General features: G+C 43.1%; 4 protein-coding genes across 6 annotated transcripts; 2 read left to right on the forward strand and 2 right to left on the reverse strand.

The window, feature by feature from the left end:
* Positions 1-264: 264 nt before the first annotated feature.
* On the reverse strand, positions 265-6,757 carry LOC127762158 (uncharacterized protein At4g15970-like). Of its 3 annotated transcripts, none has more exons than XR_008015396.1 (6): positions 6,362-6,757; positions 5,372-5,737; positions 4,733-5,214; positions 4,479-4,589; positions 3,450-4,194; positions 265-2,709 (listed from the first exon to the last, which is right to left on the reverse strand). XR_008015396.1 is itself a non-coding variant. In XM_052286545.1 (4 exons), exons 1-4 carry the CDS (start codon positions 6,671-6,673, stop codon positions 4,568-4,570), a joined length of 1,182 nt encoding a protein of 393 aa, XP_052142505.1. In that variant the 5' UTR covers positions 6,674-6,757; the 3' UTR covers positions 4,478-4,567. The 3 variants fall into 3 exon arrangements, 1 of the variants encoding a protein (XP_052142505.1); XR_008015395.1 differs by having other exon boundaries at positions 266-2,709; positions 2,803-4,194; XM_052286545.1 differs by lacking the exons at positions 265-2,709; positions 3,450-4,194 and having other exon boundaries at positions 4,478-4,589.
* Positions 6,758-7,068: 311 nt separating this feature from the next.
* Positions 7,069-12,155, forward strand: LOC127762157 (aspartate--tRNA ligase 2, cytoplasmic-like). The gene is made up of 10 exons (XM_052286544.1): positions 7,069-7,801; positions 8,179-8,289; positions 8,400-8,513; positions 9,000-9,290; positions 9,370-9,480; positions 9,581-9,634; positions 10,514-10,593; positions 10,676-10,791; positions 11,418-11,532; positions 11,667-12,155. Exons 1-10 carry the CDS (start codon positions 7,271-7,273, stop codon positions 11,791-11,793), a joined length of 1,650 nt encoding a protein of 549 aa, XP_052142504.1. The 5' UTR covers positions 7,069-7,270; the 3' UTR covers positions 11,794-12,155.
* A 3,607-nt stretch (positions 12,156-15,762) lies between these two features.
* LOC127764055 (uncharacterized) lies at positions 15,763-17,079 on the forward strand. The gene is made up of 3 exons (XM_052288880.1): positions 15,763-16,093; positions 16,281-16,440; positions 16,634-17,079. The coding sequence occupies exons 1-3, from the start codon at positions 16,015-16,017 to the stop codon at positions 16,848-16,850; spliced, it is 456 nt and encodes a 151-aa protein (XP_052144840.1). The 5' UTR covers positions 15,763-16,014; the 3' UTR covers positions 16,851-17,079.
* Positions 17,080-17,083: 4 nt separating this feature from the next.
* Positions 17,084-21,650, reverse strand: LOC127764054 (MYG1 protein C694.04c). The gene is made up of 7 exons (XM_052288878.1): positions 21,315-21,650; positions 20,451-20,597; positions 19,922-20,020; positions 18,425-18,616; positions 18,192-18,311; positions 18,027-18,098; positions 17,084-17,598 (listed from the first exon to the last, which is right to left on the reverse strand). The coding sequence occupies exons 1-7, from the start codon at positions 21,609-21,611 to the stop codon at positions 17,374-17,376; spliced, it is 1,152 nt and encodes a 383-aa protein (XP_052144838.1). The 5' UTR covers positions 21,612-21,650; the 3' UTR covers positions 17,084-17,373.
* Between the last annotated feature and the right edge of the window lie 532 nt (positions 21,651-22,182).

The raw sequence follows: 22,182 nt of genomic DNA on the forward strand, positions 1-22,182 counted from the left end.
CCTCCTCCTCCCCGCCGCTCGGCTGCTGGTGCGGTGGTGACTGATTGGGTGGTTGTGGGGTGCAGGCGATACGGGCAAAGGATCTGAACGAGATGTTCCCGGTGGCCAACGCGGAGGTGGCGCCGATGGCGAACCCGCGAGGGTTCGCGAACCTGCTGTGGAAGCAGCTCAACCACCTCGGTAACACCGGGTTCGACCTGGCGCTGTTCCGCGTCAACGCCTACAGCAACGTGCTCTACCTCCATGCCGACTCCACCTCGCCTCTCACGTGGGACATCGACCACTGGTTCCCCTGTGCCCGTAAGAAACACGGAAATTGAACGAACTCATCCCAAGATCCGCTTCGAGATCATTCATTCGTAGATAGGGCTGAGGGCAATTTTGTCGTTTTGAAATTTCTATCCCATCTTTTTATCAGAAATGATAAAATATTGCCTCGGGTGTCCTACAGCAAATTACATGAATTTTGTGGTATCCATCAGCAACGACACAATTTTACAGTGTCTCACAGCCAATTACACAATTTTTGGGTGTCCCAGGGCAAATTTTGCCTTTTCTTATATGTCGTCTCCATAAACCCCATCTTTGAATTGCTGCATGAATCATACGCATTTGGAGCTAAAAACGAGTTGAACACAAATAGTAAAATGTTTTTTTTCAAAGAACTTTAACAAAAGACATATTTCTCACGCCAAAACCGTTATAAGTCTTTTCTTTTGGCATGCTCTCTTATTACCTGCATCGTCATAAATCTTATATAATCAAAGGATATATATAGCTGATGCCATGTAATTTCAGATGGCTGGAACTGCAACCGTCTGGCATGGCCTCTACTCTCTTCGAACACCTTGCGGTTCACCTTGGGTACGTACTAATGTACTATAGTGATCTTTCCACTCCTTGATAGTTGGATTACGTTTCCGGCTGCTAATTAAAGTCGTGCATTCAGTCGTGCATACCGCACACAAATTGTTACATCAAGATTCAAGACCCACCAAGATTTATGCGACGGGACCTATCACGGTATCACCTTTCACATTGCAGGCTGGATACGCTGATTTCAGGTCAGATTCCGCTTGATAGGCACATCACAGGATGGCACACCAGCCGCCAGAAAAAAAAGCTTTGCACGAGCTTAAAGCGCCAACATGGAAACGTGGTTGCTCTCAGGACACAAACAGTTAAAGTGTTTCCTGATCCCAAGTAAAAAGACGGCCGAGAAGATACCATTTCACGTGGTTGCTCTTAGGACACAAATAGTTACTGAAGCTAAGTAAATTGATCGACTCCTATTTCACGTTCGAGACCCAAAAGAACAAGAAAAATATTGGAGTACGAGTGAAATACAGACTTAAGCTTTTGGTGAAATGGTTTGTGCGCTATCTCACAAATTGCACTGGCTGGTTTAATCATGGATGGAGGACCAAATCTGAAGGAACACTTGAAGCATGGGACGACCCTGTCTTTTCAGGGTGCAGATAGAATCGAAACATGTGCAAAACGAGCTTTTGGAAAAGAAGATGCTAATAAGCGCATCGAATCGAAGGTGATTATGACTTGAAAAAAGGGCGCCAGAATCAAACATGACGAAGTATCTAGGATAAAGACCCTGGTTTTCTGATAAGATAAGATCCGTCTAATACAGTACTAAGTGACTGGTACTGATGGCAATTTTTGTTTGGTTTTCTCCAAATTGGAGTTACTACTACCTAAAGAAGAGAACGCACCAGTAAAAACTAAAAAGACAGTCGAGCAGAAGGCTCTTTGCATCTGTAATACCACCCTCCTTAAGAGGATACAACTCGGTACCGATCTGCGATAAACTGCCTTCTCTTTCCATGGGGCAAACGGCAGAGTGCTGATAAAGGAGTATGCATATGAGGGCTAGGCCATTCTTTACATAAACAAGGAGAAAAGTGATAGGGCTATTGGTTCAAGTATCTCAGGCTTCCTTTGAATAGAGGTTTTTGCAGGTATTTCGAGGGTGTATCTAAAAATCTGTCGCAAGTTTATTGCGTAAATTTTTTCAAATGTAAGTATAGTACAATTTTAGTGTAATTACATTGCAACTATACTAAAGTTACAGTGTAATACATGTAACTAATGAAAAGCATGCATATCTCAGCTGTTAAGGAGTGCTCGGTGCGAAGCAGGGACCCTGAGTTCGATCCACCGGACCCACAGCGCGCCTTCACGAATCTCCGTGCACATCGGATGGCCAGAAAATCAGAAGTTGCCCCAAAATAAAACTGTTGGAAGTTTTTTTAGCAAAACCGTTCCAAAAGAACAGGGAGAGACTTTAGACAAAGGCATGCACAAGTGTACAACGCGAACCAACAAATAAGACGGCTCATCGCACCTTTTAGTAATGTGAATGACAGAATGAGAGAAGAAAGGTAGATAAGAGAGACGGGGAGAAGGGGACTGGCCCTATAGATGGACAGGTTCAGGCAACCAAGCATTAGAGCATTGGGGGAATCCCCCCGTATCTATTAACAAATAATTTCAGTCTGCTAAAATGAGAGAAAAACGGGCACCTAAACATTATGCTGTACTGTGTTTTTGCAAACTTGCAACAGCTGGGATACGTACCAATGTTCAGATGCCAAGTATTCTTGCCATGGTCATGCAACTGTGTTTCTTGCAGTGCTTTTCGCGCAGATGAAACTTCTACCAGTTTATGCAATTTAAAATCGCATATTTGCATGGCTGCAGTTCCAGATCAACAAACATGTTAGAACTAAAACAAAAAGGAGATAAGAACTATGAATAATCAAAGGGATACCAGAAAGCAGCCTGCACCTTTCCCAATGTTATGTTCCGAAAGATACACAATATTACTGAAGGTAGGGGTGCTAATGGGTGGAAATCCAATCCATTACTGCCCCAACCCACTTCTGTAACAAGCATCCTTCCAATCCAACCCAGACCACTTCTCCTTCTTCAAGCCCCAAACCAATCCAACCCATAAAAAGTTTTGAACCATACGAGTCCAACCCATTCTAGTTAAGTGGGTTCAACCAATTCTAAATCCATGGACTGAAACCACAGTGTCCAATCCTTGGTTCAACTCTCTTCACACACGTACATACATATAACATGCGCATATACATGCATGCGCATATACATGCATGTATACTACCAATATACACATGTTCCATGCATGGATGCATATATCCACTTTAGTATCACAGAAACTTTAGTATCACAGAAGCTGTGGTTGCAGCGCCCAGCCGACCACCGGCGCCGCCACAGAGAACTCCGGCCACATGGGAGCACCTCCTCCGGCCAGTGGCGGAGCCAGAAATTATATAAGACTAGGCCTAAGGTAGGGCTCGACTAATGGAGTATTAGTTTTATGAAAAAATTACATGGTGAATCAACAAAATTTAAGCAAGTTTTTGGAGGCAGGCCTAGGGCTCAAGCCCTAGGCCTGCCTCCGCCCCTACCTCCGGCTGCCAGCTTCCATGTCTCCACATTTTTGCTGCTGTCTCCACAGAGCAGAGGTGACAACGTCGTCATCGTTAGTGCCAATGATCCGCCGCCCCATCTGGGGCTAAGGCCATGGAGGCCGACAGCTACCAGCCACCTCGTCTGCAGAGCCGCTGGTGACATGGTGGCCCAGACCAGGCAGGCCAAGGTTGAGGTTGAAACCCATGCCAACGCACCCCTCCAGCAGCGGTGCCGCACCGAGCACGAACAGCGAGTCAGAGCAGCTGGCCCACATGCTGGGCAGAGGTCGCCGGCGGCGGCGGCAGGATGATGATGATGAGCCGGTGGTGATCTCGCCGCCATGCTCCTGCCAGCGGCTGCAACGAGTAGTGACACAGAAGGGTGTGGGAGGCAGAGAGGAAGGTGGCAAGCCACCGGCGGCGTCAAGCGAAGTGGTGGTGGTGCCGTAGCTGTCAATGTCATAGGAAGACGAATGTGATTTGGGGACAATCCAGTGGAAGCCCATGGGCTGAATCCACTTTCTACCCAAACTTTCCTAACCAAAACCAATCCAATCCAAACCATTTTACATCTCCATCCAACCCACCCCAGCCCATTAGCTGCATCAATCCATTTCAACCCATCCAAAGCCAACCCACACTGAAATCCAATCCATTAAATCCATTAGGATCCAATCCATGAGCAGGCCTAACTGAAGGCATCAAAGTTGGCAAAGTTGATGATGTAGTAGCCCCTTTTTCCCTGAAACATAACAGAAATGCATGTGACTTCACTATTACAATGCCATTATTCCAGTGGGTGACAGTGTCTCATCAATTCAGACTAGCTATCTAGTTTAGTTTGCTACTTGCAAAAGAGCTCCTGAGTATGGCTTTTTTTTTTGAGAGAGAGAAGCTCCCGAGTATGACTTTACTCACACTGGTGTTCGGGCACAAGCTCCAGTTAGGCAGTGGCAAACTGACAACATAATATTACAATAACTGAAGTTTGTAAAACAGAAACAATAAGAAATGCAAGAAACCAACCTTCAAAGTATTTTTCTCTTTCTGACAATTATGCTCAGAAATTGACATTTTCTACAGTTTTATACAGTTTGCACCCCCAAAAGCATGTCTCACTGGTTAAGCAATGAAAGACTGCATAAGAAACCAAATTATCAGACACATCATCAGGATTCAGGAGAAAGAAAAATCAGGACATGAATACCAGTTGTACTTCTCGCACAACATTTTGGGGGAAAAGAAGCATGTGAAACTCAAATTCCAAGGTAGCATCAAACCTGCAATTTTGTGGTACCCCCCATGACAATGCCCCAAATCTTTTTAAGCTTGGTGGCATAGACATATAATTCCTCCAGTCTTCCATTATGACTCTTAGATCATGAAGTTTGCTCTGTAATCCAATGCAACAGTTTGCATGCATAGTGCAAACCTTGTTTAAATCTCTGCTGGGTTCACAAATGCCACCAAAGTATGTAGTGCTTAGGAACTTAATTTTCAGTCCAATATCTGTAATGTAAGGATCATGCTTTATAAAATTAAATACATCCTGATCATGATAGCCAGGATATCTCAGTCGTGAAGAATACCAAAACTTGTAGAATTCTATACTTTGATTGTTTGACCTCACATAGTTAAATCCCCCGTTTGCTATGTTCCCCAAATCAGTTGCATTGCCTACATAGTGATCACATGCAATCTGAAAATCTCCATCAGGATAGAAATGAGGAAAAGGATTGCGGAACCACGTGATGTCTGCATCCTGAAATGCAGATAAAAAATATGTCAGGTGTGACTAATAAGAAACTCTATTTCAGCTTCACATCTGCTAATTTTTCAGGAAAATATACAGCCCTATGTGCGTATAAAAGCTGATTTTCAATATAGATAGGACACACTCAAAATGCAATTGACTTTACCGAGAAAATGAAGCTGTAACCTTTTTCAAGAACTAGCCGCAAGAAATCCAGCCTTTTCCACATCATGTCCAGATAACCAGCAGTCAGAAACCTCTTCTCTTGAGAAAAATCCACATTCTCGGTTGCAAGAGCAAAGCAGTATGCGTGGATCTTCATACATCTTTTGTAAGCCTTCCAATCAAATGTTATTATCACAAGATGTCTCAAAAGTGAGCTAGTCCTAACACCACGGCGAAAACTGTCGATAAAAAGATCAATGACCGAGCCTGAAGAAGCCCATGCAGCATTCAGTGTTGTCAATATAATGGTCTTATTATCCATGGAGGCCTCCTGCAGAACTTGCTCAAGTTTGAGGTCGTCACTGTCCTAAAAGAAAATGCAATAAGCCAATAATCAAAATGCAGGTCTATTAGCTCTACTTGATCTGATGATCTCTCGAATTCAATGACATATCAGACAGCAGTGAAATTGGAAGAAATTGCATCCGCAAAGGAAAGCAGCAATATACTATGGCTTATTGTTCACGAATCTATTAGTTTTCAGATTTTAATGGGAGAACAAATTATTGGATGCTATGTATGATAAGCATTCATTGCAGAATTGATATGACGAACAGCATGAAATTTTGACCCGTGAAACAAGAATATAAGGAATCTTGACCCGTAAATCACAATGACGGTCATTTGATTATTGTTCATTACTGCAATGCGTATCTGTAAGTCATAGTCGATTGAATCAGTTAATGGAGTGTCAAACAGGATCGATGACTAAAAATAACCTCAAAAGCGAAATGAGTAGAAGTGAGGTATAAACCACGCGATTCACTAACAACGGCACGCAGAAAACCTATATATATATATATATATATATATATATATGCTAAGCACAGCAATTCGCACCTCAGATAACTAGAACCGCTACAGAAAAACTCAGGGGGACAAAATTAAACAGCAGAAACGACGGGGAGGAGGAGGTGGAAGCAAAGCGCACCAGATCGTCGGCCGCAGCGGGATCGACGTCGCCGTCCTCCTCGGGGACCACAACAGCAGGGGGCGGCTGGCCCCGCTCCCACCACGGCCCGCGATCCCATCCCACCTGCACCGGTTGGACCGCGTCCAACACCTCGGCGCGGTACAGCACGGCACAGGGCAGCGCCACGGCCGCCGCGAGCAGGAGCGCCGCCGCGGCTTTCCGGAGAGCCGGCGCGGACAGCGGCAGCGACGGCTTCGAGTGCCCAGGGAAGTGACGGAGGGAGGTGGCGGACGTCCGTGCCACGGTCTGGTTCGGCAACGGCCTCGCCATTGCGAGAGCGGCGGCGGCGGCGGCGGCGGCGGCGGATGACCACGACACCGACGCGGACACGCGGCGCGGCGGGGGACGGGGAGGGGAAAGGGCAAAGCGGCAGCGTAACGGTCGGTGAAGGCGTAAACTCGTGGTTTCCGTAAACGGAGCGTTAAAGCGGATACCGCCTACGGGAGAGAGAGAGAGGGGATAGCCACTCGCACGTGAGGCGGCCGCACACGCGGGCTGCCAGATGGGCCACCGCATGCGAGGTGTCACTCGCGCGGTGCACCGCTGCACCATCACCGCCTTCCAGTCTCCATGACCGATCGGGCCCACTCTTGGTCGCTCTACCTGGCCCCACATGTCATCCACTCGTGCTACGCAGCAGTTGAGCAATCGGTGATTAAAAAAAAATTCCACACCCAAACCCTAGCCCCGCACCGCTCCCTCTCCCTCTCCCGCCGCCACCGCCTCCGCCTCCGCCTCCGCCTCCCCTCGCGCCGTCGCCGTCGCCGTCGCCAAGAGCCGCCACTTCCGCTTCCGCCTCTGCCTCGTCCAAGTCCAAGCCAACTACCTAAACCTAAACCCTATTCTTCTTCTTTCGCCTCCGCCGCGATGTCGTCGGAGCCTCCACCCGATGCCGCCGCCGCCGCCGCCTCCTCCGCGGGGGATCTCGCGGCCGATCTCTCCTCCGCCACCATCAGCAAGAAGCAGCTCAAGAAGGATGCCAGGAAGGCGGAGAAGGCCGAGAAGGCGTCGCAGCGCCAGCAGCAGCAGCAGCCGCAGGCCGACGCCGACGACCCCTTCGCGGCCAACTACGGCGACGTCCCCGTCGAGGAGATCCAGTCCAAGACCATCTCCGGCCGCGTGTGGACCGAGGTCGGCGGCCTCGACGAGGCCGCCGCCGGCCGCTCCGTCCTCATCCGCGGCGCCGCGCAGGCGATCCGGCCCGTCAGCAAGAAGATGGCCTTCGTTGTGCTGCGCGAGAGCATGAGCACCGTCCAGTGCGTGCTCGTCGCCAGCGCCGACGCAGGGGTCAGCACCCAGATGGTGCGCTTCGCCACCTCCCTCAGCAAGGAATCAATCGTCGACGTCGAGGGCGTCGTCTCCCTCCCCAAGGAGCCCCTCAAGGCCACCACGCAGCAGGTCTGCTCTCTCCACCATTATGTTGGGTCAATATGATCATCAATTGCATTTGCATCAACCCTTGGCCGCAGTTGATTAGAATATGCATTCGGATAGCCCTCTTGTGATAGCTCTAGAATGCTGAATATTTCATGTTAGATGATGGTTCTGCAATCGATTGGAATTCACATTGTGATAGTCCTCTTATGATACCTCTTGGAGGCTGAATATTCATGTATGGTGGTTTTTGTTGGACTTTTTGTATCCATCTTAATTTACTGTCACAATTAGCTCGATTTAATCCCGCAACATAACTTATTATACGGTGTGCACATTTAAAACTGTGCTTTGTTTCAGTTAGTACTAGCTAATGAAGTGTCTTTTGTTTTTGCTGGCAGGTGGAGATTCAGGTGAGGAAGATCTATTGCATCAATAGGGCGATCCCCACCCTTCCAATCAACCTTGAGGATGCCTCACGGAGTGAGGCTGAAATTGAAAAGGCTGAACAAGTATGTATATGTGCAACTTGCTTGTACATCCACAATGTATATTTACAGGATGCCTATAAATATTATAATCATTGTGAGACTTAAGAAATTAACCACTGCTGCCGTTTCAGGCTGGAGAGAAGCTAGTTCGTGTGGGCCAAGATACTCGCTTGAACTATAGAGCTATTGATCTCCGGACACCTGCAAATCAAGCAATATTCAGAATTCAATGTCAAGTTGAGAACGTGAGTATTTATTTATTTATTTTTACTGTTATCATTTTTGTATTAGTGGATTGTATTGTGCCAACAATGCTATGTGATCTATAGCTCAGTTAACACATTAAATTTTCCATTGAATAAAAACTACTCTGGCAAATGTTCATGCTTTCAGCTTAGTCAATCTTGCAGTAATAAACATTTGCCTCTTGGGAACTAAGCTCAAACTTTGCACAAGTTATTGCTGTTTGGAGATATACTGATTTGGTGACCCCAAGATGTTCCCAATAATTTGTGCCTTGCAACTTATCTAATTGCACTAGTCAAGGGTTAGATTCAATATGTTTGTCTTGAGTGAAGGCCATGCGTGTAGTATATATTCATGTCCACGCCTTATGTAGGCTAATTCTTAATTCAGTGGAGGTTAAACAACGAGCTTCTATTATGTTTTCTATCGCATATGAGCGTGTTATATTCATTATGGAAATTAAATCGTTGTCATGTATTTTGCAGAAATTCAGGGAATATTTTCTGTCGAAAAATTTTGTTGGGATTCACAGCCCAAAGCTAATTGCTGGATCCAGCGAAGGTGGTGCAGCTGTATTCAAGCTACAGTACAATGGACAGCCAGCATGTTTAGCACAGTCTCCTCAGTTGTATAAGCAGATGGCTATTTGTGGTGGGTTTGAACGTGTATTTGAGGTTGGACCTGTTTTTAGAGCTGAGAATTCAAACACTCACAGGCATCTGTGTGAGTTTGTTGGCCTTGATGCTGAGATGGAGATTAAGGAACATTATTTTGAGGTAAGGAAAATTGGATGAAAGATGCTTTGTATTAGTATAAGCAAAGTGATGCTGACTAAGTGCTGATTTCTCAACACAGGTTTGCGACATAATAGATGGTTTGTTTGTAGCAATATTTAAACACTTGAATGAAAATTGCAAGAAAGAACTAGAGACAATAAACAGGCAATATCCATTTGAACCTCTGAAGGTGAACAAGTTCTTGCCTCTTTTTGTTCCCCTTTTATAATATTATCTAACTCATATTTTGTTACTATATTAGCTAACTCATATTATGCTAATTCATACAGTATTTAGAGAAAACTTTGAAGCTCACGTATGAAGAAGGAATTCAAATGCTGAAGGTAAATATCTTGTTTCAGTCATCATCTCTATGTTACCTCTTATTTGGTATGGGTGAATTTCTGAACATATGTCTGATGTATTGAATGAACCATATTCTAGCTGAGGGTAATATATGATTTTCTTGTTGGGCCTTATATGAGAAATCTACTAATGGCCCAGGTTTTTACTGAGAATCCTAAATATTTCATGAGCATAATTTACATGTTGGTATGCACATTGTGTATTTTAGCAATTTAATGTAGTTCACATCTTTGTTGCAATTTGGACCTACTGACCCAGATATTGGTTGGTAAAAGCTTCAGTCATTGCTTCATCCTGAAATAGCAACCTTGACATTTTCAGTCATAGAATCTTACTAAATAGATAGATTTGTTGGACATTTTGACAGATGTTCATGGACTAAGCCTAGTAAGCTACCTACAATGGATACCAAAGAATCTTGTCTGGTAATTTGGTTTGTTAACATTGACCAATTCATGACATTAAACGGAAATTATTTTTCAAAAAAAAAAAAAAAGAACAGTGATGAATCTTGATCAATCAAATCTAAAGAATGGGACTGGGGAGAGATTCAACCCCACAGTATTTTTTTTTTTAGTACGAGGGAGGAAGTGAGCACACCAACCGTGTTCGCAGCTCACTCAAATTTGATATAATGAAATCCTGTTTTTGCTAAATATCTAGTATGTTAGAAAAATGTTATTGGCAACTTTGAAGTAGAACAGGTGTACAACTTACAGATATACTGGGTTATCTGGGTCGTCTTTTTTAGTAAAACCAGATTTAATTGTTGAACTAATTTTTTGCTTAGGTGTTGGCCTAAAATGCTTTCACAGAATTATATCCATAGCGATTAACATCGTGGTTTGTCCTGGCAGGAAGCTGGAACAGAAATCGAACCCATGGGTGACCTCAACACTGAAGCTGAGAAAAAACTAGGCCGGCTTGTTAAGGAGAAGTATGCAAATTCAGCCTGTAGTTACTTATTCGCTTCTTTTCAAAAGAAAATGTGGTTTGACAACTTGCTACATTGTCTGTAGGTATGGAACAGAATTTTTCATCCTCTATCGGTATCCTTTGGCTGTGCGTCCCTTCTACACCATGCCTTGTTATGACAACCCAGCTTACAGTAACTCTTTTGATGTCTTTATTCGAGGTACGTAAATTTGTTTATTTCTTTGAGATGTTTGAATTTATTACAGTATATTTCAGTGTCATGCATGCATGTGTGAGGATAATGTTACCTGAGCAGGAAAACATTATTTTCAGTCCTGCTGCTTATAAATCCTTTGTATTTTAGAGCCATATTGTTGTGAATCACTATCCTATATGAAATTAGTAATGACTTCCACTTTTCTTCATTGCATAGTCTGACACGCAAAAAGATAGATAAAAATCATGACTTGACAGAAAGTAAACCAGAATATACTCTATCCTGCCAAGGACTTGAATTCGCCACGGGGATTACTTAGGATGGCACAGAAATGACCAACACCTATTTTTAGTTAGTCGCTTAAATGCATTCCATCCAATATGATGTGCTAATTGGTCCTGACGGTTAGCTTGATTGAGTGTTTGATGGTGCATCCTATAGCCAACCTAGGTCTGCACAACCACATTGAACTTTGCTATCAATTTAAATTTAGTGAAAATTTATTCCTTTATTATAGTCGTGTTTGCGTCATCTTATCTACTTCCATCAGTAGTCACTATTTGCTATCACTGAAGAAGATATTCATCATGTGTAGAAGCATCCTGTTGACCATTTTTGTGATATGATAGGAGAGGAAATAATATCTGGAGCACAAAGAATACATTTACCAGAGCTATTGACGAAACGTGCAACAGAGTGTGGAATTGATGCGAGTACTATTTCATCATATATCGAATCGTTCAGGTAAGTTTATTTGTTTATCATGTTGTTAGTCCTCTAATATTGCAACATATGTTGTAATGCTCATCCAATTTTCTTCTTGTCATCATCTAAATCACTTCATTCAACTCATTTCAATATATGGGTCATCATTGTAGCTATGGTGCACCTCCTCATGGTGGTTTTGGTGTCGGCCTGGAGAGGGTGGTAATGCTGTTCTGCGCCCTAAACAACATCAGGAAGACATCACTTTTCCCTCGCGATCCACAAAGGCTGGTGCCATAATTTGCTTTTTTTCCCAAGAGCAAGGTTTGGACTCACTACGGACTGGGCAGTTTTCCTCGGCTGGTTTTTTTTACCTGGACATTATTTTCATATTTATTAATGTGCTGTACTGCAAAAGCTGCTCCTTTCCACAACATTTGGAATAGTTGCCGATACATTTGGAATAGGGCTCAACGTTGGCGTTGTGATTTCGTTGATGATTCCGCTATTCGTAACAATGGCGAATCCAGAGCAGAAATGACCCTTATGTCAGAAACATATCACATACTCGTATGCCTATATTTCCAAAAGATAAGGGATTATGGAAGGATGACATATTCAAGTCCCAAAATACAAGGTGTGGTTTGACTCATGGTCTTCAACATCCAACTTCTGATTGTCATTTTCTGTCATGGTACCACCTTCATCCTAATTTGACATTCTCTAAGTAAAAGGCACCAATACCAAGAAAAGTGTGAATGACTTATATTTTAAATATTGGATGTCATTGCACCATTAGAAATTAATCAATTAGAAATTAATCTTGTTGGTTGCATGTAACACATTCAATGATGCACATTACTCACATTACTCTTTGTACAAATAAACAAAATGACACTTGTTTAATGATGATCATTTTGGAAAGACCCCAGAAACCTTATGGGATGATCAAAGTGGGATGGAGGGATCATATTATTATCCATATTGAAACCAACTTCACATGTAAAAGAACATCAAAATATGAATCCAACAAGACCGTATTTATATCAGTAAACCTACACATTATATATTATTAGACTAGTGGTTAGAAAAATTTATAAAATTCAAATCTTATACGTGCGTACCTTACAGTTCGAGATGTCGAGATGGAGGGAATAACTATCTTAGGTCATTATTACACAAGATGTAATGAAGTCACTTGTTTATATTGATTCCTAGATAATCATCATAATCTATACCACTTTTTTTTCAAAAAAAAAAAAAAAAGTAATGGTGGTAGCAGTGACCACCACGCGATCAATAACATGTGATTTCTCATATATACATCTTAAAGTTTTCTAAACCATTTTAAAAGAAGGTAATAATGGTGACAGTAAATCTGTTATCACCGTCCCATCAATAACATGTGATAACATGTGGGTTCTCATATGTACTCCTTGAAGTTAAATAAAGAAATGAGTAATAGGAGTAGGTTTTGTTTTAACTAGAGAGAGAAGTGGGTAGCTACATCAAAATTTGAACGGTAGGATTTGATTTTAGGATGAATTTAAGGGTTTTTTTCAATCTCTTTTCATAATTATTAAGATAAGTAAAAGAATTCATAATTTTATTATTGAAAATCAAAGAACAAAATTATTGTATATCGACTAATATATAATGATGTAGCCATATTTATTTTCTCCACCTGAACATGTAATGCCATATGATTCTCTTTTAATCCCGTAACAGTGTAAAAGCATTCTGCTAGGCAAGTTTTAATATAGCTAATGTATAATATTTAATCATTGTCACAAATGTAGCAACCTACGACATGTAAAATATAACCGAAACTGTCTAAACTGTCACTATTATTATTTGGTCTGTTATTATCTGATGAGTCTACAAACAATCTATCCCGAGAAGATAAATAAATCTTCATCCTTACCCTTAATTTCCTTAAATCTCAAGTGCATGTGCTACCTACGTATCAAAATATATGATGTTATATGAGATGTACAAAGTATGTATGTGCTTCTTTTTTTTTTTTGGATAATGATGTATGTGCTTCTTTAAAAGGAAGTAATAGTAATAATGAGTGATGAATCTACAACCACTCCTACCACCAACTCCCTACCTTTTCAGAAAGTAAAATGACACGTGGGTCTAGACGATCCACGTGTTAACCAGCCCCACCATCATTTTCTACATACATAATCTCTTTTTTTATATACATTTGTTATTATGTAGGCAGTAGCATGTGGCCTGTATGAGGCGGGGGGGGGGGGGGTGGTGAAGTGAACGGTATTAAAATTTTACATGTAGGCACAATGTGACCAAATGGCCTACATGTCAATAATAAATGTATAAAAGAATAAGAGATTATGTGTGTAGAAAATGATGGTAATAACGGCTTAATGATTATTTATTTAATTAATGGGATAAGTACATTTTACTCTTCTTAACTCTTCGTTTTGTCTAAAATGCACCCTCGATCTTCAAAATCGGGTATTTGACACACTTAAACTTTTAATACCGTTCACTTCACCCCCCCCCCCCCTCATACAGGGCCACATGTCACTGCCTACACCTCTTCTTCTACCTCCATCTCCTCTCCCCTTTCTCTCCTCTCTCTATATATATACTTCTTCTTGGACAGCCAAACCTCCATGCGCTAGCTGCTGCTGCGCCTCTCTCTTTATCCTTCTTCTTGGACGGCCAAACCTCCATGCGCTAGTAGCGCCTCTCCTCAGTCACCACCGACCTCGGTCACTGGTTATTCCTCGCCGACCCCTACTACTATAGATCGTCGGTGACCACCCTGAGCTCGCCCTGTGTGTTGCAGCTCACTTCCCAGATATCGACGAGGAGAGCGGCGTCGCGGTAGACGCACTGTAGTGGTAGCCCCCTTGAGCTCGACGAGGAGAGCGGCAACGGCAGCCTCCCCGAGTTCACTGAACTGGACTAAGAGAGCAATGGGCAACTTAGGCTCTCCAGCGGCATCGGCGAGCTCACCCCAAGTCCCCATGCACGTGGATCTGGCAAGCTCTGGCCCTCTTGCGTGGTTGATGCCTCAGGACCCCAAATCCACCTCAAGGAGGCAAGTAGATTTGTCGTCGCCCGGATCTACGTGGATCTACCGTCACTCCATCGTCCTTGTCAGTGGTGAGAGAGCGGAGGGAGAAAGGAGAGGGGTGATGCGACGACAAATGGGGATGGGGACAGATCGAGCAGCTCACCAGTAAATTCAATTTCTCCATCAAGTTAGTTCGTCACCGACTACCGCGGCGTCGCCAACCGTCAAGTAGATTTCAAGCTCTGTCTCCCTCTCCGACGATCTCTACCCCATTCATTATTGAGCGGCACCACAAAGGTCGTCGAGGTGGTGGTGCCCGATGGATGAGAGAAGAAGTAGAAAGGAGAGGGTGGAAGATGGGTGTCCCCTACATGCACAATCTTTTTTTTATGTGTCAATTGGACCACCACGTTAGTTGCATATAGGCAAAGCCAGCATGGTTTGAAAAAAAAGGTTATTTATCGGTATTGATAGTTAGGAGGTGTAATATACCCAGTTTTATAGTTTGGGGGTGTGATTTAAACAAAGACAAGAGTCGAGGAGGGTGTGATTTATCGGCAGTGTCATGTTTTTTCGGTGTCCTCTAACCAATTACACAGGTTTTGATGTACTGTAGTAAATTTTGTCTTTAAACAAATATAAGAGTTGAGAAGGGTAGAATGGACTTATCCTTTAATTAAAATTTGAGTAAATTTCACAAAACGACAGGTATTCTGATCAAACTATCGCAAAACTATATATTTAAGGCGTTGTATCACAACTACAGATTTAATACTATATTTATCACAAAACTACATATTTAAGGTTAAGTATCACAAAACTGTATATTTAAATCTTTTTTTGCGGGGAACTGCATATTTAAAATTGAAGTTATCACAAAACTATATCTTTTAGAGTTTAAACCCCTAGCACCATTATTATGCTAGAGCTATAAACATTATTGTTTTATGACCAAATTGGTTCTAAACCTATAGTTTTGTGATAATTTAGTTACTAAACATACAGTTTTGTGACAATTCATCTTAAACGTGTTCTGCGATAAATTTAGTGTTAAATCTGTAGTTTTGTAATAGTTTAGTAATAGTACATGTAGTTTGTTGAAATTTACTCTTAAAATTTTGTTGCAATCGCACGTGCAGTAGGCTAGTACCAGCAAAGCAATACGGTGCGCATCACAGCACAGCACAGGGCAAGGGACCGCCGAGGCGCAAACCGTTTGCTTCTAACTACCGCGGGGCCAACGAACTTTTCCTCTCCTTCCCGCATCCTCTCCACCTCTCGTCCTCCCCCTCCCCTCCGCTCATCGTGCCCTGCTCCGCTGAGCACGCCGCAGCTCCGGATCTGTGGAGCCGGGGATCCGGCAGGCGGAAGCGAGGTCGTGTCTTGGCACTTCTGTGGCTGGTTCTTTCGTAGCTCTAGAGAATTTTGGTGGATAGAGCGCCTCGATCGGAGAATTCGGGGGGGACGAGATGGATGGTCTGCCTGCGGAGCTGTGCATCAAGATCTTCCACCTCCTGGATCACCAATCTCTCGCCTCTGCTCCCCAAGGTGCCCTTTTTTTGTCTGCTCTTTTTACTGCCTTGTTTCTCACGATTCTTAGTGCATCATTCTTGCCACTGTCGCATTCAGACGTAAGCGCTAGCAAATTGCATCATGGTGCCTCTTCTTGTCTTATGCTAATGGTTCGCAGTTTAACTTAAATCATGGCCTTAACAAGTGCTGTTGCAAAATTCAGTGTGCAGGAAGTGGAACACGTTGACCTCCGACGACGAGCTGTGGCGCAGGCTGTTCAAGGACAGGTGGGGAGCGGATGCTGCAGCGTTCTACGCGCCAGAGGGCTCCAGGTCATGGAAGGACGTCTTCATTGTGCAGGATCGATGCGACCGATATGGGCTGTAAGTTGCCATCGAATTCACTCGCCTATCATCCCGCTCGAGCTGTACTTCTTATCTTGGCATGCCTACTGTCACGGTGTCCCCTGATATTCAGACGTGGCACACATTCTGTAGTACACTGCAACAATGTCACTCTGAAGTACTCCTATATGAACTCTGAATACTGAAAGTTACGCCTCATTCATCTTTCCAGGGGTGTCAGGATTATCAGAGAAGGAAGCGATTACTACCTGATTTACCAGGGTGAGATCCAGAGGTACTTGGGGTCGAGACAGCATGTGAGCTGCGATAGCAAGGACGCTCCTGCGCAGAGTAGCGAGGACGAGCAGCGGCAGATATCCGATCGGATCTTGTTCTTCCTTGGAGACCTGGAGGCTGCATGCGCAGATGCCAAACGTGTGAAGGTGTGACGACTGTGATATCCAGGAACAGCGCTGTATGACATTGTAGTTGTTATTTTTGCACATATCTCGTGCACATATGTTGTATGTAAAATCTTCAATCCATTATCCGTAGCGTTTCACATTCATCTTATGTATTTCCTCATTTTAAAAGTAAAAAGTTTGTAAATCTGCGCTAATCGCCTTTTACTTTTAGGCTTTTAGCAAAGCACATGTAGCATCATCTGGTAATTTTTCCGCCGTAAGTAAATGTAATAGTCATTTAGCTGCAAATGCATATATGCTTACCACGACAAATGGATATGTTCCATCATCTTTTCTAATCTTTATAAAATGTAATCATAAACTCGTCGTTCGAGATTAAAAAGGCAACTGGCCTCTCCTGTCAGCTAAGGATGTTTTACGCAAGGAACATGAGTACTCAAATGTCAATTACGAGTCAATAATAACATGAAGTTCAACTGGTTAACTGTGTTACTGCAGCTCATGGGTGACAGTGCGTTACTGGTTGATGCCTCCGTCGAACGTTGAGTCAACACTTGATAGCAGCTCTTGCCATTTCCAACGCTCCCTCATACGTCTTATTGCCGCCAATGAAGCCGCTCATATGAACAAAGACACATCCTGGAATGCCAATATCGTTTGACAGTTCATCATCTCTCAAGCCCCTCCACTTTTCCGGCAGAGGCTTTCGGCTCTCAAATCTATCCGGAGCAACGCCAACAGCTTGTACTCTCCAACTTTTGCTCCTCTCATCCTGCAATTACGTTATCCAAATCAGCATACGCAGACATCAGTACTTTTAGCATGCTACTGGCCAACGCTAGAAAGAGAGTTTATTCTATGATCAGAAGTTCAGAACTACAATTTTAAGTGCATAAACAAGGGCCCTTTTCCTTCTTTCTTAGATTGAATAAAACGGTGTTTGACGAGAGTAAGACAAAACAAGGTGGAAATCAGCAAGACCACCCTAAGGGTTAATGACAAAATGGAGGAAACATGGCATAGTATAAATGATTGTACTTAAAGTAAAATTTACTTTCAAGGCTGTGAAACGTAAATCCAAAAGAAAACTGAGTCTCTGCTAGAGCTTCAAGCTACATGCTACTTCTCGATTTCAGCTTATGCAACTAGAACTACATCAAGATATTCATATCATAGGCTGAGAAAGGCAACACTTCTCACCTGGTACAACACATACTTCGTGAGGGGATCAATCTTCAGCTCCTCTTCAAGCTCAAACAGATGAAGTTTCCACTGCAATGATAATAAGAGATTCTCAAATTACATGCTTGGAATGATTCAATATGTTAGTCAATTCAGCAGGGTATTCCTGAAAAAAGATCTTACTGGGCAGAATCTATCCAAAACCATAATTTCTTCACTTGGATCAACCTTTCCTCTTGACAACAAACACTCCAAGACAATAGATCTCGCAGGTAACCATGACTTAACATGAAAGCGAACACTCTGGAAGTGAAGGTGCAAAATATTATCATATACAAAGAGATGAATGGCGACACACTAAAACCAAAGTTCTCATGCAGTAAACTAACGTATCACATACAGAGACTATGTTATACCTCCATAAATTCACTTCCAGCAAGCATCATTGCCTGTTGAAATGCAGCATTTTCCTTCTCAGGTGACTGGTCTGGATCGGTCCAGTCTGGATTAAGACGCCCAACACGTGAAGACAAGTGTGTGTTGTTCACATACTTTGGGGGTTGGTCTGTGTCATATTGATTGATTCCGTTGTCGACTGCATCAAGCGCCTGTCACATGACAAAAGTTATTGTTTCTCTGGGATCATGCAGAAATATTGGGGTAGATGCATAAACACATAAATTAATAACAGTGTATAAAAGATGTCTTAAGAAAAAATGATGTGAATTGATGCTTTATAGACTGAAGCTTTCTACTCCTTAGTATAACGGTTAAACTTAAACAAAAAAAATTACTTGCATTCAAGTATATCTGATGCCTCTACACCCTTCTCTGCTAACTTTATAATTGGCACCAAACGCAGACTGGATAGTAATCATATTTTGCCACATACAGTGCATGCAGCCTATCAAGCTAATTCAAAAGTAGATCGTGAAAAGCCCATCAAGGTAATGCAAAAGTACGGATAAAACATTGAAGCATTAACCTTGTAGTAGGCAGTCGCTAAGCTATGATATTTGTTAGTTGGTTCCATGCTCCTAAGATAAAACAAAGGATCTAATATGTGCCTAGCAAATATTTCTTGCTGTATGTCTGCTAGTGGATGTATAATTGAGCTGCAATTTATCAACTATTCTATTCCCCTTAAGGGCTTGTTCGGATAATCCCACCAATTAACCCACGAACAAGGGGATTGAGGGGGATTGGAGGGGAATAATTCCACACCCCCTCAATCCCCTCCAATCCCTCCTTCTCCTTCCTTGTTCGTTTACTTCTCCTTCCTTGTTCATTTAATCTCCATGAAAGAAGGATTAGAGTGTTTAATCTCCATGAAGGAGGGATTGGAGTGTTTAATCTCCATGAAGGAGGGATTGGAGTGTTTAATCTCCATGAAGGAGGGATTAGAGGGGATTGAGGGGAATAATTCCACAACTCCTCCAATCCCCCCCTCAATCCCCTTGTTGGTGGCATTAACCGAACAAGCCATCATGGGGATTAAACGAACAAGGCCTAAAGGGTGCTCACTACTGCTATTCAAATAATGCCGATGCACAGATTTATATCACCAAGACATTAACACAGTAAGCATACTCAAGTACTCAATGGTGATATCTGGCACGTCAACACTTCTTAGGTCAAAAAAAGACAGAGTGATGCAGACGTCCAAATAAATCAGGAGATTTCAGTGTATAGTGATAGACTGAACACAACAAAGCACACCCACAAGGCAAACATTTACCTAAATTCCAGCCAACCTTTGATTCTCTCCAAAAAAAGAGTTGGCAAAAGTGGCAAAACAAACAGAAATGGAAGTTTAAAAGAAGAGATCTTACTCAAGATTCAACATAATCATTTAGTGTATCAAAAGCACGACAGTAAACATTCAAAGGTTGATTATCTGTGCAGCTTCATACCTCAACAAAGCTTTTATATATTGCAAGATACAACCGATGAACATCTTCATGGTCTTCACTAACTTCAAGCTCCTTTGCAATTATCTCCTTACCAAAGTGCTGTAACATCAAGTCAAGAATCAGTGGTAAACATCTGAACTATAGTCATGGTCCTCAAATGGCAACTTGTAAATTTCAATGGTCTAATACATCATGCTGGATAACCAAGGAGGAACTTGGTGTCAAATAATTAAGAAGAATCCGTGAGCACATCAAGGATCGAACACAGGAGGATCACAAAAGGACTGCAATATACCACACTAGCAAGTGCATCTCGGTCTAATACATCACAAAAGGACATCATGATCTTAAATCCACTAATAAATGGCCCATCAATCCGTCTAGCGTGGTAATGCAGTTAAAGCCTCTTATGTAGCAGTTTCAAGGTTCTACCTAACAATGTAGAGAACTTTGTTCATCGTCGTATTTGCTAACAAGTTGTCAGGAAAAAAGCTCAGGTTTCAGAATGTGAATTATCCATGGGAAGTACCTTGTAAACAAGCCCGGCACTGCTAAGTTTTGTGTTAAAGCCATGTCCAAAGACCTCATTAAAGCCCTTCTGGTGATGATCGTAGCGATGCCGGCTGGGATCATAGACACCACCAACATCAAGCACAGCATCCAGAGTATCGAGGATCTACAATGATGCCCAACAAGAAAAAGGGAAATACAGGTAAGTTAAAGATCTAAGAATCTAAGAGCACATTACACCAAATGAGAAGGTTTATGATTATTGTATCATATACAACTACAAGCAGCGATTTTTACATAAATTACACAATAATCTGTACTGTACTAATTGTTGCACAGACGCTAGTACAATGGGAATCATTCTGTCATGGATAAGAGTAAAATCATCAGCACCTAACTAAGACACACATCTAGCACAGATGCAAGCGGGACATTTAACTATTTGCTACTTTTAAGATGTGGTGTGTAACAATTTGCCACTCATAATCTATGATATATGGGCCATCATGTGTCTATGACATGTGTGTCCAGTGGCAAATTGTTAAATGCCACATCTAAAAGCAGCATGTAGAATTCAGGACACCAGATTATACGTAATTAGGAGAAAAACACAACTCTGTTAAGTTTAACAGAGAGTTGCATTATTAGTATGTACAGAATCTAATTGAAACACAACATGTCTACAAATTGTAGGAACTGCCGCGTACAGACCCGCAACGCAACCCCTAGAGACAGACAAACTTCACAGAACCAAAGTCATTTTACAACCCCCCCCCCCCCCCACCCCCCACCCAAAAAAAAACAAAAAACAAAAAAAACAAAAAAAAACCAAAAAAATGTAAGGCAATGGTAGGTTAATCGAGCCAGTGAGAAGGCAAGAGACCTGGGGGTCGCGGGTGCGGACGACGTCGGCGCCGGCGAACTGGGAGGTGAGGCGGATGAGGTAGCACCCGAGCGCCTCGTCGCAGTGGAAGCTGCCGTTGTGGGTCCCCACGCGCTTGCCGCTCCCCGCGCCGTTCGCGGAGCGGCCGTCGCCCGAGACGGACGAGTAGACCCTCAAGCGCTTGGGCGAGGCGGCGGCGGCGGCGGCGGCGGCCATGGGTAGAGGGTTTAGGGTTTGGGATCGCACGCGGGGAATGAACGTGACGGCTCGTTGCGACAGCCTCCAGGCGGCGAGCATACTACAAGTCGCGTGCGGTGCGGGCGATGGGGGATGAGGTGGTGACTTTCGCTAGATATTGGGTTTTTGAGGTGGGGTTTGGTTGGCCGTTCAAGGCCGCCGAACTGCAGGAACAAGGCCCGATGCTTGCGTGAGAGGTTTGAGTTGTTGCCTTGTTGGGCTCCCTCTTCGCATCCAAGGGCCGGGACGGGATTTGTCCCCAACTTACGGGCATATAAATATGTATGGTTGGCCGGCCATATAAATGATCACTTCCAATAAATAATTTGTTCTCTTTCTAAGTCATGTAAAATGAGTGTATGTTCGTGTCTTTTATCCATAAATACTCTTACTTTGAGTTAGATTAAACGTGTATGTTTAAGTTGGGGAATTGGAGGCAAACAAAATAGATATAGAAATCAATTCCCACTCCTTTCCATACAATGGTTAAAAACTCCTATCTTATTCCGTCCAGCAAATGGCGTACAAAATACGTTTAGTCCCATCACCCCTCGGGCTGCTTATCATCTTCCACTTCCAAGATTTCAAACAAAAAAATTTCCATCCGGGCTAGGATACCACCTGGGCGATT

This window comes from Oryza glaberrima, chromosome 2 (assembly GCF_000147395.1).
Source record: "Oryza glaberrima chromosome 2, OglaRS2, whole genome shotgun sequence".
Classification (NCBI taxonomy): domain Eukaryota; kingdom Viridiplantae; phylum Streptophyta; class Magnoliopsida; order Poales; family Poaceae; genus Oryza; species Oryza glaberrima.

Coding starts and splice junctions, on each gene's coding strand:
- LOC127762158 (XM_052286545.1), bottom strand. CDS start 6,673: ATGGCGAGGCCGTTGCCGAACCAGACCGTGGCACGGACGTCCGCCACC. Junction 5,738..6,361: donor CCGCTGCGGCCGACGATCTG/GTGCGCTTTGCT, acceptor ATTTTCTTTTAG/GACAGTGACGACCTCAAACT. Junction 4,590..4,732: donor GGGGTACCACAAAATTGCAG/GTTTGATGCTAC, acceptor TTTCTTATGCAG/TCTTTCATTGCTTAACCAGT.
- LOC127762157 (XM_052286544.1), top strand. CDS start 7,271: ATGTCGTCGGAGCCTCCACCCGATGCCGCCGCCGCCGCCGCCTCCTCC. Junction 8,514..8,999: donor TTCAATGTCAAGTTGAGAAC/GTGAGTATTTAT, acceptor TGTATTTTGCAG/AAATTCAGGGAATATTTTCT. Junction 9,481..9,580: donor ATCCATTTGAACCTCTGAAG/GTGAACAAGTTC, acceptor TAATTCATACAG/TATTTAGAGAAAACTTTGAA.
- LOC127764055 (XM_052288880.1), top strand. CDS start 16,015: ATGGATGGTCTGCCTGCGGAGCTGTGCATCAAGATCTTCCACCTCCTG. Junction 16,094..16,280: donor TCTCGCCTCTGCTCCCCAAG/GTGCCCTTTTTT, acceptor TGCAAAATTCAG/TGTGCAGGAAGTGGAACACG. Junction 16,441..16,633: donor CGATGCGACCGATATGGGCT/GTAAGTTGCCAT, acceptor TCATCTTTCCAG/GGGTGTCAGGATTATCAGAG.
- LOC127764054 (XM_052288878.1), bottom strand. CDS start 21,611: ATGCTCGCCGCCTGGAGGCTGTCGCAACGAGCCGTCACGTTCATTCCC. Junction 18,617..19,921: donor TATATAAAAGCTTTGTTGAG/GTATGAAGCTGC, acceptor GTCATGTGACAG/GCGCTTGATGCAGTCGACAA. Junction 18,099..18,191: donor TTTTGGATAGATTCTGCCCA/GTAAGATCTTTT, acceptor TTATCATTGCAG/TGGAAACTTCATCTGTTTGA.